Source organism: Peromyscus leucopus, chromosome 15 (assembly GCF_004664715.2).
Source record: "Peromyscus leucopus breed LL Stock chromosome 15, UCI_PerLeu_2.1, whole genome shotgun sequence".
Lineage (NCBI taxonomy): Eukaryota > Metazoa > Chordata > Mammalia > Rodentia > Cricetidae > Peromyscus > Peromyscus leucopus.
The window spans coordinates 24,993,085-25,008,778 of NC_051076.1; the positions used below are offsets into that span (position 1 = coordinate 24,993,085).

The 15,694-nt window shown below is 41.1% G+C and overlaps 1 protein-coding gene across 1 annotated transcript in view; it reads left to right on the top strand.

Annotated features, from left to right (window-relative positions):
- Positions 1-13,429, top strand: part of LOC114690678 (interferon-activable protein 204-like) — a 59,374-nt gene extending 45,945 nt beyond the window's left edge. The window contains exons 9-14 of the mRNA XM_037211033.1: positions 3,467-3,736; positions 5,053-5,189; positions 7,643-8,389; positions 10,152-10,568; positions 11,511-11,699; positions 12,832-13,429. Coding sequence (XP_037066928.1) covers positions 3,467-3,736; positions 5,053-5,189; positions 7,643-8,389; positions 10,152-10,568; positions 11,511-11,699; positions 12,832-12,885 — 1,814 coding nt within the window. The 3' untranslated portion in view covers positions 12,886-13,429. The remainder of the gene's footprint in view (positions 1-3,466; positions 3,737-5,052; positions 5,190-7,642; positions 8,390-10,151; positions 10,569-11,510; positions 11,700-12,831) is intronic.
- Positions 13,430-15,694: the final 2,265 nt, after the last annotated feature.

Genomic DNA, 15,694 nt, shown 5'->3' on the forward strand with positions numbered 1-15,694 from the left:
CTACCCCTCAAATGGCCCTTAATGTTAGATGTTGCTCACCATATTCCTTTGCACAACTCCTTTCTCCCCTCCCCATTCCACCCTCCTGTTTCAGCCTCCCATCCGTCAATAATTATTCTATTGCCCTTTCTTAAGGAGATCGGTCTCTTCACTCTAGTCCAGAGTTTCTCAATCTGTGGATAGGTCCCCTTGGGGGGTTTGAAAGATCCTTTCACAGATATCCTGCATATCAGATATTTACATTATGATTCATAACAGTAGCAAAATTACAGTTATGAAGTAGTAATGAAAATAACTTTATGATTGGGGGTCACCACATAAAGAACTATTAAAGGGTCACAGCATTAGGAAGGTTGAGAACCAAAGCTCTAGACCTTTACTCAATACCTACCCTTTGTGGTTCTACAGATTGTAGCTTGATTATCATTAATTTAACAATAGCTACATATCTAAGCAAAAGTCAGCAAACGCTTTTACTTAACTGACTATGGCATTTACATTCAGACCGATAATTAATACCTCCATTTTTTCCTTGCTCTTGCTATAGTTATTTCATTTGTAATACTTCTATATTCTCCTACTTATCTTGTCTTTATAAGTTATGTCTTACAGTTTAAGATGAAACCATTAGTGAACCTTTGCGTCCTTTGCCTCCGTCCTGCAGACGTGCATCCTTCCTGTTTCTCCTCTCTTTGATCAGAGCTTCACCCGTAATGCAGAGGCGAGGCCAGCAAAGCTTGTGTTTCTGCTTAGTTTTTACTCTGCGGTAGTCTCAACTTTACTTATTGCTTTCTCAGAGTTAACTATAATATCTTTTTCTATGTTTTTGGCTTTTGAAACTACGAAGGCTTGTAGTGTCAGACAGTATATTTTGAAACAGTCTTATCATTTTATCTAGGTTAAGATACTAGCAGCAAGTTTTGTTTCTTTTTTGTTTTTAATTCATAGTAAGTTGAAGGTATCTCTTTATTCCAGTGGAAATATATTTTCCTAGACAGAATATGGTATCTGCAGATGGATATTAATGCCTATTTCTTAAATACTATATTACTGGAAACTTCATTGAGATAGGGATCATTACCACCAAATCAAGACAAGTACTTTCAACAACAAAACATGATGATTCACATGTAAGTGGGTTGCACACAATGTACTCATACCTCCTGTCATCACATATCTTTTGGAGATATGTGTTCTGTCACAAATCATTAAACAAATCAAAACATATTTTTAAAGCTCTTTGGATTATGACATCAAGAAACAGTATATATAAATCCATACACTTTTGCTTAAGGCAAATTGCTGTTGATAATGAGTTCTAATCTCGTCCTTGAATCTTTGCAGGTGATCTGGCTGTGACGGCTAGTTTCATGTCAGCTTGACACAAACTAGAGTCATTTTGTAAAACAGAACTTTGATTGAGAAAAGCAGACTGGCCCTTGGACATGCCTGTGGAGTATTTTCTTGATTAATGATTGCTGTGGAGGGCCCAGCTCACTGTGAGCAGCGCCATCCCTGGGCTGGTGGTCCTTGGGTGCTAAAGCAAAGAAAGATGAACAAGCCACGGGGAACAAGCCAGTAAGCAGCTCTCCTCTGTGACCTGAGGAAGGAAGAGTTTATTTTAGCTTAACTTCTACACCACAGTCTATCATTAAGTGAAATCGAGGCAGCATTTTAAGGCAAGACCCTGGAGGTTATAACCCTTTCTACACCAGATTGGTTTGGGTCATTGTTTTATCACAGCAATAGAAACCCTAAGATAGTAGTCTCCATGTCTGAAGGTTTACAGAGCATTCTCTTTCTTTAATGTCTTTAATCATCTAAACTGTGATGTGTCAACAGATGAATTTTCCTTTCACTATCTGGGCCACTTCAACCATGTTTAACTTTTCACAAAAGGAAGTAGTGAACAGACCCAGAAAATGTAATATATAATTCCCCTTATACAAAAGATATACAAAATATAACACAGATAACTAATAGATTTACACTAACTTGGACTCCATCCATATGCTGAGTCACCAAGGAAGTACACAAAGGGCTAATCAGATCCAGACTCACAAGACTATGTTCTTTCAGGCATTCTGGAAGTTTCTAGAAGACAAGTCTCATTTCCCTTTCTTCTTAAAAGTCACCATGGGAAGGCAGACAACAAGAACTGTGAGGAGGATAATGAAACTCTAATTAGCTACATCACAAAGCAGAACAAGTGAGGGAAGACTGTAACCCTAAAGCTTCTCATACTAGGTATAAAGAAACAAATGCAAAGACACAGATCATTCAAGGCCTCCCAAGACGTTTTAAAGAGCAAGATTTTTTTTTTTAACAAATCGAGGAATGATTGGAGGATTTAAACTGAATTTAATCATGACTTATATACAGAAAATAGACTCTGTGAAGAAATAAAAGTGACTCATGATATCAAAGCATAAAAGAAAAAAAAACACGTAGTGATATAATCCTATCCAATAAATTCTGTGACCTGACTCTAGAAAGCATGTAGATGCTCAGCACAATGACAGTCATATAGGCACAGAGGACCCTGAGACCAGGATTTAACACCATGGGAATCAGAATGCCAGTGAGAGATGTTTCAAGCCAAGTGGGCAAGTGTCAGTGGCCCCAGCATGGGCCATTGTGTTGTAGCCAACCAATAGTTACGTATGCAGCTCCTTTGTACACAAGACACTTCAGTCAAGAGTGTGAGAAGAGTCAGGAACCCATAGGCAGACATCCAGCAACAGGCTCCAACATCAATGAATATTAGAAAGAAGATCCAGAACTTCAACACTTCTGGTGGTGTGAATGAGAATGGTCCCTCATAGATTTGAATGCCTGGTCACCAGATAGTGGCGCTATTTGAAAGGATGAGAAGGTGTGGCCTTGTTGGAATAGATGTGGCCTTGTAGAAAGTCACTGGGGGTGGGCTTTGAGGTTTTCAAAAGCCCAAGCCAAGCCTGGTGGCTTTCTCTTCCTGATGCCTGTGAATGTAGAACTCTCAGCTATTTCTCTGGTGCCGTGTCTTTCTGCATGCCTCCATGCTCTCCACCATGATGATGATGGACTAAGCCTCTGAAACTGTAAGTCAGCCCCAATTAAATGCTTTCTTTATAAGAGTTGCCATGGTCATGGTGTCTCTTCACAGCAGTAGTAACACTAAGACAACACTCATAACCCATACTCTAAATAATTATTTCCACTTTCTTCCACTACAAACCATGACAGACCTAAGTCAGATACTGTTGTTAACAGGGAAGAATTTTCCAGACTTTTTTATTAACAGATTAGGTCTATACTCTTTTTGCAAAGTGGCACATCTGGGAATTAACTCTATCTCTCATAAATACAACTATGAGCACTGTGGAATGGGTCATTCGCTCACCTAGGTTTATCGTGTTTTTGAAATTGTCTGTGAATGTGTGTAATTCTGTATGCTATTATTCTCATTTAGGTTCACCCATAATTTGAGAAATGGTGAATGAGTACAAGAAAATTGTTCTTCTGGTAGGACTAATGGGTATCAGTGATGATGATTTTAAAATGGTTAAATCCTTGTTGAGCAAAGAACTAAAACTAAATAGAAAAATGCAAGATGATTATGACAGAATTAAGATTGCTGACTTGATGGAGGACAAGTTCCCAAAAGATGCTGGAATGGATCAACTGATAGACCTGTATAAAGAGATGCCAGGACTTGGAGACCTTGCTGATAAACTCAAAAAAGAGAAGGCAAAAGGTAATAGCGGAGTATCCTGGATGCCCACCCTTTCTTTAACTTCTCCATTGCATGCTAGCTCCATGCAGTGATCATAACTGACATGGCTTTCACCATGTGTGCCTCAGGAGCTATCGAATGGCAGTATTTCAGATGTCAAAAATTGACAGCTTACAAAATTTCCTTCTTACAAAAAATTCTACATTTGGGGGTTGGATATCTTTGATGGCATTGGGGCAAATAAAAATGCAGAAGCTGTTGAAAGAGATGAGACCTTCTATTACTGTATAAAGATGAGAAAATTATAAAATAAAGATTGGAATAATTCTTATTTTAAGATATTTAAATCAATTAGTATTAATGCTCCATTAAGACACTCAACATTATCTATTCTACAAAAGAAATAAAGTAGTCAATAATTAAGTAAAAGTCTACCTCCCAAAGATAAGAAGTAGTTCTATTTTATAAAGTCACTGGGGAAAAAAATGACTAATTTGGAAATAGACTCCCATCTATGATCCTAGGAATAAGGAAGCTGGAACAAGAAAATATTCAGTTTAAAACCATCCTGGTCTATGTAGCTAGACTTTGCATTAAAAGAAGCACACAAACAAACAATTAACAAATTAATAGATAAAACCAAATAGAAACAAAAGGTAGGAAGACAAAGTAAATATCATCATTTTGTCATATCACAAATCAGATAATTTCTTTCAATGATTTTCTAATCTGGAGTGATCATCTACAGAAGATGGTTTGTCAATGATTGTCATTATACAAGCATTTAGGGGTCAGAGGCCAACACTGTGTGTCTTCCTCCATTGCTCTTTGTGTTGTTTTTTTGAGGAAATTTCTCTTAATGAACATGAGGCTCTCATTTTCAGCTCAACAGGCAAGCTAGATTACTACATCTGCATGCTCAGCCTGGAGGTTCTAGATGCGCACTTTTAAGTTGTCACTAGATATCTGAATTCAGGTCTTCATGCTTTCAGAGCAAGGGCTTTACCAACTGAAACATCTCCCCAGACCTAAACTTTAAATTCTTAAAAAACAGACTGTGTGATAAGAGAGCTGGGGCAGGGCTTGCCACAAGGACACAGAAGTCTCCAGGATGGGAAGACTGTGTCCACTGCACCTAGAGAGAAAAAGGAAACCCCTGAGGCAGTCCTGTGCCTGACTTGGTAGCATATGACACCTTGTGGCCTCATCAAGCTTCTGAGACAGAGGTAGGCAAGCACAATGAGACAAGCAGAACCTGAGAGCAAATAATACTAACTAAACTAAGCTGTTCCAAGAGTGATGTCCTTAAGTTTACTGTGTTTTCTCTCCTGCATCAGCTAAAAGGAAACAGATAGAAAGACGCAGAATTCCAACAAGAGGATGCAAGCGAGATGAAGCCAATACTTCCCAACCTATGTCCACCACAAATGAAGATTCAGAACCAGAATCGGGCAGGAGCACATCCAACTCACAGGTATGGTGGCTAAGCTCCCAATGGAAACTCTACTAAAGTTCCTCCCCTTTTTACCATTGAGTGAAGATTTATCTGTCTGTCTACTCATAGGATCTAGTAAAAATGGAGATTTGAAGTAACCAATTTCATACTTACTGGTCATTTGTGTGTCAGAACTACTGCATACTTTAATTTGTATCATGTAATTCTATACAATGAGAATAAAAAAAATCATTACTTAGGCAAGTGAGATGTCTCAGCAGGTAAAGGTGTTTACTGCCTTCTGATGACCTGTGTTCAGTTCCCAGATACCACAAGTCAGAATGAGAGACCTAACACCCATAAGTTGTCTTATGGCCTCAGTGGTACATCCACTGAAACATGTACAATAAAGGAATATAAAACAGATTAAATCATTGTTCTTCTTTCAGACATTGATTAAAATAGCAGTCAGTTTAAGGACATAGCTTTCCAAAGCCTTTTAAAAGACATCAAACCTCAACTTGGGCTTTCTAAATATAGACCTGCTTACAGAGATACACAGAAGAGTAATGGAAATGAAACGTTTGTTCCAGTATGAGACAATCCTACCTCTGATTCTCTGTTCAGAGGATACTTTTCTCAGGGATAATAAGTTGATTCTCTTGGTGTTAAAGTTATTGTGCTTCATTTAACATTGAAAACCATGACGAGGGGTTCAGAATAAAGTGCAATAGGAGAGGAGAGATAGCTTGTCATGCATAATGCTTGGGGTTTAGTTTCCAACAGAAAAAGGAAAAGGGAAAATCAACCATTATCAAGAGAAAAAAAAGGTTGATCACTGAGAGAAGAGGAAACAAACCCACAAAACCTGAAGACTCTACAACTCTGTCATAAGATTAAACATTCATCATATTACCAAATGCTTATATCTAAACCTCAATTAAAATAAATCTTTTTCTTGGGGAGGTTTACCATTATGAAATCATTTTGATCTCAATAGACTATGCAGTAGTTTAACTAGAGTAATTAGTGTTAGGGTCCTGGAGAAGTCCCACAAAAGGCCACCATCCATGTATGCAATCAACAAGAGCATTTATTGTCTCGAGAAAGATCCCAGCATGCTGGGGCTGTTCATCCCACACAAAGGCAAAATGGTGACAACCCCAAGAGGAACATGTAGGCTCCTTTTAATCACAGCCAAGAGGAGTTTCTAGGGAAGTTAGGTCATCTTAGATATGATTGGCTTAAACAAGTGGCAGTCATATTAGTACATTCTAATTGGCTAGGTCTAGTCAGGGCAAGGTTAAGACTACAGCTTTTCCATTTGGGGGCAGTCCTGGACAAGTCCCAGTCTTTGTCCTTATTTGGTTATCACCTTGAGCTGTTGTAAAGGCTGGATGGCCTAGTATGGGCTGATTGTAGGGGCTCGCTCAGTGGCCCAGGCTGGGTACATCCTATCTCCCTTGTCCCTGTTGTTCAGGGCACCAGTGATTAATTGCCCTTTGTTCATGGCTTCTCCCTCAGAAACTACTTGCTCAGTCTCAGGAAACTGAAATTGAAGCCTGATCTCTGACAGAAGACTGAGCTGCCTGTTATGGTGTCTGCTCAATCCTCTCTGTTAGATGGTCAGTTAAAAAACTTTAACCTAAATAGATACCTCCAGAAGTAAAGAACTGTTGTCGCAAATGCCTTGGGTGTAGCTGGAAGCTTTCTCCAGTCCCACCAGGGCCCCACAGCCCCGTGGCCCACTTATAAAATTCAGAAGCTTATATTAATTATAATTGCTTGGCCATTAGCTCAGCCTTATTACTGTCTAGCTCTTACACTTGAATTAACCCATAATTCTTACTTATGTTTAGCCACGTGGCTTGTTACCTTTTCTTAGTTCTGTTTTGCCATCTTGCTTCCTCCTTGTCTGGCTGGCAACTCCTGACTCAGCCCTTCCTCTTCCCAGAATTCTCCTTGTCTGCTTGTGTTTTGATTAGACAGAAAAGGGGAAGTGCTGTGGGATGCCTTTCTATATGCTGTGAATATGTGTTGTTTTGGTTGGTTGATAAATAAAGCTGTACTGGCCTATGGCAAGGCAGCTTAGAGGGAGGTGGGAAATGCAAGCGGATAGACAGGAAGTAGAAAGGGAGAGGGAGGAGACTGCAAGCCAGCCGCCCAAGGAGCAACATGTAATGAAACACAGGTAAAGCCATGAAACATGTGGCAATACATAGATTAATAGTTGTGGGTTAATTTAAGATATAAGAGCTAGCTAGCAAGAGGCCTGTCATAGACTATACAGTTTGTAAATAATGTACATCTCTGTGTTTACTTGGGTCCGAGAGGTTGCAAGACTGGGCAGGACACAGAGAATCTTCTGACTACACTCAGGGGCCTACTGAACCATCTTACATGTTTGCCAGAGTCCTCAGGTATCTATAGCAATAGCCTTCAAGAGCCTTCTGACCTTTAAGGTACCGCCTATTCCTTCCCATATTGTCCAGGCTCCTCAGTTATCTCTAGCAACTGCTTCTATCAGGGACCAAGCTACTCAAGTATCTCCAGTAACAGCATCCAGCAGTGTCCAGGTCCCTGAAGTATCTCCATCAACAGCATCCAACAGTGTCCAGGTCCCTGAAGTATCTCCAGCAACATCATCCAGACATACCCAAACCCCTGGAGTGTCTCTAACAACAGCATCCAGCAGTGTTCAAGCCCTTGGAGTGTCTCTAACAACAGCATCCAGCAGTGCCCAGGTCTCAAGAGTGTCTCTAACAACAGCATCCAGCAGTGCCCAGGCCCCTGGAGTATCTCTGACAACAGCATCCAGCAGTGCCCAGCTCTCTAGAGTGTCTCCAAGAACAGCATCTAGCAGTGCCCAGGTCCTTAGAATGTTTCCAGCAACAGCATCCAGCAGTGCCCAGGCCCCTGGAGTATCTCTTACAACAGCATCCAGCAGTGCCCAGGCCCCTGGAGTGTCTCTAACAACAGCATCCAGCAGTGCCCAGGCCCCTGGGTTATCTCTTATAACAGCATCCAGCAGTGCCCAGGCCCCTGGAGTGTCTCTAACAACAGCATCCAGCAGTGCCCTGGTCCCTGGAGTGTCTCTTACAACAGCATCCAGCAGTGCCCTGGTCCCTGGAGTGTCTCTTACAACAGCATCCAGCAGTGCCCAGGTCCCTGGAGTGTCTCTTACAACAGCATCCAGCAGTGCCCAGGCCCCTGGAGTGTCCCCAGAAATACCAGTCAAGGTAATTTTCTGTTTTCACAATATAATGGTGGTGGTTATTACAACCTTGGACTAGCTCATTAAACCCTGTCCTAGCTTTCTTTCTGTTGCCATGATGAAACATTCTAAACAAAAGCAACTTTGGAAGGAAAGAGTTTACTTCAGCTTAAGCTTCTATCAATGAGGGAAGCCAAGGCAGGAACTCAAGGTAGGAAACTGAAGGCAAGAACTGAAACAGAGACCATGAAGGAACACTGCTTACTGGCTTGCTCCCCCTGACTTGCTCAGCTTGCTTTCTCATATAATACAGGAACACCTGCCCGAGATGGCACCACCCACAGTGCTCTGGGCCTTTCCACATCAATCATTGATAACAACAACAACAACAAAAATGTCCTACAAACAGTGCCACAAGCCAATCTAATGAAGGAAATTTCTCAGTCTAGATTCCCTCTTTGGTAATTCTAGTTTGTGTCAAGTTGACAAAAACTAACAGCACACAAAGTAAACTCCTGACAGTGTGGCAATCATGTCTATAATCACAGTGTGCTCCTATGGGGGAGATCAGACACACAAGACTCCCCAGCAGCTCACGGGCCAACTCACCTGGCATACAACTGTGAACAGGAAAAATCCTGTCTCAGACAGGTGAAAAGCAAAGACTGTCCTCCATTCTCCTTCGCTCACAAACATGCCAACATTCTTAGACTCATACACGTGGGAATTTTTTTTTAAATATTTAACATAATATAATCTTAATATATGTTGAACTGACAATCAAGTAACCAATTATCAATGCAACTAATTTTATTATCTGAAACAATCCATGAATAGTTTATAAAGACAAACCTGTGTGGCTCAGTTTTAGGTGGTTTCTAGTCTTTTCTGAAAACACTTGTAGCTAAACTTCCTTTATTTCTAAAGGAAGTGCGTGATAGTTGCTCCTCAAGTCCTGTGCACTTTTTGTCAAGTGCTGCTGTCATACTGTGAATTACTACTGAGGTTACCTTGGCTTCATTTGCCAACACTAGAGAAATGCACATTATCTACTAGGTATGATTGGTACCAAATGACATTATTACCTATATATCCATTTCTTCCACGAACTGCTATACCATGCCAGCTATTGCTCAGATTTTTCTTTCACTCTTCCTAATTAGCTGTTTTAATTGTACCATTTTTTCCCTTTATTTTATTTTACAATACCATTCAGTTCTACATATCAGCCATGGATTCCCTTGTTCTCCCCCCTCCTGTCCCCCTCCTCTTCCCCCCAGCCCACCCCCCATTCCCACCTCCTCCAGGGCAAAGCCTCCCCTGAGGACTGAGATCGACCTGGTAGACTCAGCCCAGGCAGGTCCAGTCCCCTCCTGCCAGACTGAGCCAAGCGTCCCTGCATAAGCCCCAGGTTTCAAATAGCCAACTCATGCACTGAGCACAGGACCCGGTACCACTGCCTAGATGCCTCCCAAACAGATCAAGCCAATCAACTGTCTTACCTATTCAGAGGGCCTGATCCAGTTGGGGGCCTCTCAGCCTTTGGTTCATAGTTCATGTGTTTCCATTCATTTGGCTATTTGTCCTGTGCTTTATCCAACCTTGGTTTCAACAATTCTCGCTCATATAAACCCTCCTCTTTCTCGCTAATTAGACTCCCAGCGCTCCACCCAGGGGCCTAGCTGTGGATGTCTGCATCCAGATTCCTCAGTGTCTACGGCCATACCACCATGAACGTGCCCAATCTCGTCTAATTGTACCATTTTTGTTGTGTACATTCTATGCAGAAACCAAGACTGAAGACTGTACCTAAGCAACCATCTGAGGAAGAGGGTCACCATCAAGGTCCCAAAAAAGTAATGGTGTTAAAAGCAACAGAACCATTCACATATGACAATAGAGGGGAGAGATGGATGTTCCATGCCACAGTGGCCACTGAGACTGAATTCTTTAGGGTGAAGGTGTTTGATATTGTCCTGAAGGAGAAGTTCATCCCAAACAATGTCATTACCATCTCAGATTATGTTGGTCGAAATGGGTTCATAAATATACATAGTGCCTCTAGTGTGTCAGAGGTAAATGATAACCAATTAATGAATATCCCAACTACACTGAGGCAAAGAGCCAATGCAACACCTAAAATCAATGATCTTTACTCAAAAAGAAGAGGAATATTTGTGAATGGAGTGTTTATGATGTCTAAGGTAAGCCACTGCATTATTTTGTAAAATTTCTTCTGCAATCTTAGATTTTCAGTCTTATCTTGACAGATTATCTTGGTTAACTTATTGCATGCCAAAATTCAAGGCCTCCTTGAGCAGTGTCGGGAACTAGGGTTTCTTGTTTTTACATGTGAAAAACAGTTTCAATATACTTCTCAGGGTACCATGATGAAAACTGCTTCAGAAAGAAATTTGCCAAGAGACTCTGGCATTTTTCAAGCAATACCATCTATTTGTGCCATTCATAGACATTTACATTAATACTTGTATCATTAAGATTTTGTTTCTTTGAGTCCTCCACCTCCTACTAATAACTTGATGGTGAATGAGACTTGACCTCCTAAAATGGGGTACAGGTTACAACAACCAGAATACAAACCAAAGCAAACTCTTCTGCCCCAGAATGCACCGAATCAGGAATGCACTGGGTTCTTTCTTTCTACAGTAAAGAAATATCTTAAGAGCAGAGCTGATGAAGTGGCCTGTGATAGTGAGGGATAGCAGGTAAAAAGCAAAACTTCCTTCTTCCAGGTCCTTTCCTGTATGCTGCCATTAGGTGTGGCCTGGATTTAAAATGGGTCTCCTGACCTCAAATGGTCTGGAATTAGGATTAGTCTTTACACCTCAAATGATCCAGTCAAGAACAATCCCTCACCTATGTGTCCAGATGCTTGGGTTTTCGTTGATTCCAGATGTGGTCAAGCTGACAACCAAGATTAGCCACCACAGTCTATACTAAAGTTTGAAAAAGGTTTACAAATCAGGATTTACAACGCAGGATATCTGATAATGTTTTGCTCCCCCCAGGTCCCAACTTTCAGCTCTGTCCTGTCAAAACCAAGATTCTGTGGGCACCCTTCATTTCTCATAGATGTGACAGTGTCTGGCCATTTCCCAGAAGATAAATATTACTTTCTTTTGCAGAAAAATGAAAGGGAGGACTTCATTTACTATGAAATTCAAGATAATACAGGGGTGATGGAAGTGGTGGTCTATGGACGACTGACGAGTGTTGACTGTAATCCAGGAGATAAACTTAGACTCTGGTGCTTTGAATTAACATCAAATGAGGATAGAGTGCAGCTGAGATCTACGAGGCACAGTAACATGAAGGTGTGTGCTCTAGGGGAACATCCTCCTTCCTAAGAATTATGTTTTTAATATTATACTAAAATAGCTGCTGATATTTTAATATATGAAAATTCAATAGGTGGAAGGAAACAAGTTTTCCAGTTAATATATATAAACTTTTCTTTCTGTCCTTTAAAATATGATCATTTTAATCATAGAGAAGAATGGAAATTCAGAAAGATTCTCAAAAGCTGTTATGTTATGGGCAGGGCATGGTGGCTCACACCTTTAATTCTTCCACTCAGGAGACTGAGGCAGGTAAATCTCTGTGAGTTGGAGGCTAGCCTGGTCTACATAGTGAGTTGCAAGCCAGCCCAGTTCCAAAACAGCCAGATATTTCATCCTAAATTAAGTAATGAAAGTATTGAATTTATTAAAGCATAGAGATTACTCAATAAAAATGTGGCTTTGATTAAGAGATGTCCTTCAAATTCTGGCTCCATAGTTTTTTATACTGACTAATGACATGAAGTAACTAAAGGTCCTCATCTACAACATAGGAATAATGTTCAGTGCTGAGGTTCACAAGCAGAACTCACAGCACATATATGCTTACAAGGATACCTACAGCAAATTAGACCACAAAAATACCAGAATCCATGCCCTTGTCACGCTGACACCCCTGAAGGATTCATTGCATATTAAAGCAAGTCTAAGATTGTAGTAGAAACAAATGAAATATAGGGCTGACCTACTGAGTCATACAGTAATGTTATAGAGACCCCCAGTTCTCAGGACCATTGTCAACATTCTAAACCCTCCTCATTGCAGCTGTACCAGGCATTCATTTTGCACATTCTTCCTGACCTTCTGTCCACTGAAAACCCTCCACTCAACCCTTGCTTGCCTTAGGTATTGCACCTCCTTCTCTCCCATTGCTCCGTGACACCTCATGATCTTCCACCTCCACTCATGCTGGGTAGGAGTAAAGAGCTCATTTTGTAGTCTCAAGTAAAGAGAAAAATCTGACTGCAGGGACAGAAAACCATCCAAAGAAGTAGGCAATGATGAAAAGCTAGGGGTGGCTCATAGAGACAAGGCAATGTGAGTAAAGGGGGAAGTGTGTGACCAGCTCCATCAAAACTAATCTGATGTCATCACTTCCTTCTTCAAGGTCATCAAAGCTGGGAGAGGAGAAACAACCTGCTTCCTTTACAGAACTTCATGAATTCTCATTATGGAGACTTGGACACTTCTGATGTTTACAGAGATAAGATCCAGTTCCAACTACAGAAAATGATCATACTTATAACAGATAAAAGTCAATTCTTTGCTTTTTTTATCTTATTCTTCTTACATTTTTAGTTATATAATTTGATTTTATAATGCTTATACTTTAAAAGGAAAAAAACTTTTAATCTGAATCAAGTACTTCTACAAACTATTCCATTTGTAATTTGCTTTAAAATTGGGTCTGCACCTGATCCCTCCTATTCCCATTTCTACCCCCCATCGAGACCCCTCCCCCATCCACTAGCTCCACCAGAGATTTCTATTCTATTTTCCCTTCACAATGAGATTCATGTGTTCCCCCTTGAGCTTTCCTTGATACTTGGCTTCTCTGGGTCTGTGGATTATAGCATGGTTATCCTGTACTTTATAGCTAGTAGGGTAATATCCACTTGTAAGTGAGTATATACCGTGTTTGTCTTTCTGAGTCTGGGTTATCTCACTCAGGATGATCTTTTCTAATTCCACTCATTTGCTAAAAAATTTCATGGTGTCATTGTTTTTAACAGCTGGGTAATACTCTATTTTGTAAATGTACCATTCTTTGGTTGAGGGACATCTAGGTTATTTCCAGTATCTGGCTATTATAAATAAAGGTGCTATGAACATAGTTGAGCAAGTGTCTTTGTGGTATAGTGGAGTGTCTTTTGGATATATGCCCAAGTTGGGAGGAGGATGGAGGGAGAGACAACTAGTATTGGGGGACATATCTGGGAAGAGCTAGAAACCTAGTGTGATGGTTTGAAAGAAAATGGGCCCCAAAAGTGGTGACACCATTAGGAGGTGTAGCTTTGTTAGAGTAGGAGTGGCCTTGAAGGAGGAAGTGTGTCACCATGGGGGTGGGCCTTGAGGTCTCCTTTGCTCAAGCTATGCTCAGTGTAACACACAATTCACTTCCTGTTGCCTTCTGATCAAGATACAGAACTCTCAGCTCCTTCTCCAGCACCATGTCTACCTGCATACTGCCTTGTATTACTATGATGATAACGGACTAAACCTCTGAAACTGTAAGCCACCCCAATTAAATGTTTTCCTTTATAAGAGCTTCCATGGCCATGATGTCTCTTCACAGCAATAGACACCCTAAGTAAGACACCTAGTGCAATGGAAACTCTCAGGAATCTATAAGGGTGACCCAGCTAAGACTTCTAGCAATGGGAGATATGAAGCCTGAACTGGACTTCTATAACCATGCAAGACTTCCAGTGGACAGATTAGAACACCAACCCAGGCAAAAATTTTGAACCTACAATTTTTCCTGCCTACAAGATATGCTAAGGTAAAGGTGAAGCAGAAATTGTGGGAGTGGCAAACCAGTAACTGGTCCAGCTTGAGAGCCACACCATGAGAGGGAACTCACCCATTACACTGGCTGGAGGGCCAGAACCCAGGGGCAGGACAGCCCAGAGAATTAGGATAGAACCAAACCTGACTGGAAAAGAAGACAATGAGATGATTCCTAATGACATTCTGCTATACTCATAGATCTGGGCCAAACCCAGTGGTCATAAGAGAGGCTTTACCCAGCAACTGATGAAAACAGATGCAGAAACCCACAGTGAAACATTAGGCAGAACTCAGGGAACCCTGTGGAAGAAGGGGAGAAAGGATTGTAGGAGCCAGAGGGGTCAAGGACACCCCAAGAAAACCCACAGAATCAACCAACCTTGGCTCATAGGAGCTCATAGAGACTGAACCAACAACCAGGGGGTCTCCATGGAACTGACTTAGGCCCTCTGCAAATATGTTACAGTTATGTAACTTGGTCTTCTTTTGGGGGCTCCTAACAGTGGAATCAGGGGCTGTCTCTGACTCTGTTGCCTGCTTTTAGGATCTTTTCTTTCTACCAGGTTGCCTCACCCAGCCTTAATAGAAGGGGAGATGCCTAGTCTCACTGCAACTTGATATATACCCCAGCTGGCTGATAACCATGGGAGGCCTTCCCTTTTCTGAAGGAAAATGGAGGAGAAGTGTGTGGAAGGAAAGGTGAGGGAAGGGACTCTAAGAAGAGGAGGGAAGGGAAACTGCAGTCAGGATATCAAAGCAAAAATAAACAAACAAATAAATAAATACAAAAAACTGGGTCTGCAGATCAGGGTGGGGTAAATATATTTCATAAAATATTTATGTTCTGGGTATAATATTTAAGGACAAAGCCTTGTTCATAAACAGACTGTGTCATCCTCAGAGAGATTAAACTATCAATAAAAAGCTACTGTGGGGTATCTTTCTGTATGCTGTAAATATGTGTTGCTCCCATTGGCTAATAAATAAGCTGCTTTGGCCTATGGCTAGGCAGCTTAGAGGCAGGTGGGAAATCCAGGCAGAGATACAGGGAGGAGAAAGGTGGAGTTGGGGAGATGCCAGCCCTGCCACCCAAGGAACAGCAAGATGCTAGGAGACTAGTAATGGCACAGCCATGTGGCAACATATAGATTATTAGAAATGGGTTAATTTAAGATGGAAGAGCTAGCTAATATAAGCCTGAGCCATAGGCTATACAGTTGGTAATTAATACAAGCCTCTGTATGTTTACTTGGGACTCAGCAGGTATGGGACCTGGTGGGACACAGAAAAACTTACAATTACAAAATCCAGCCCAGAATGCAATTGTCAAGACCAATGTTCTCAGGTAAGGTGCAGTCTTTTCTACACTTTTTCCTAAGTCAATGTGAGTATATTATAGAGTTTAGCCATTTGAAATAAGAATTTCCAAAAGTGGATGAAAAGAGCACATAGTGCTATCG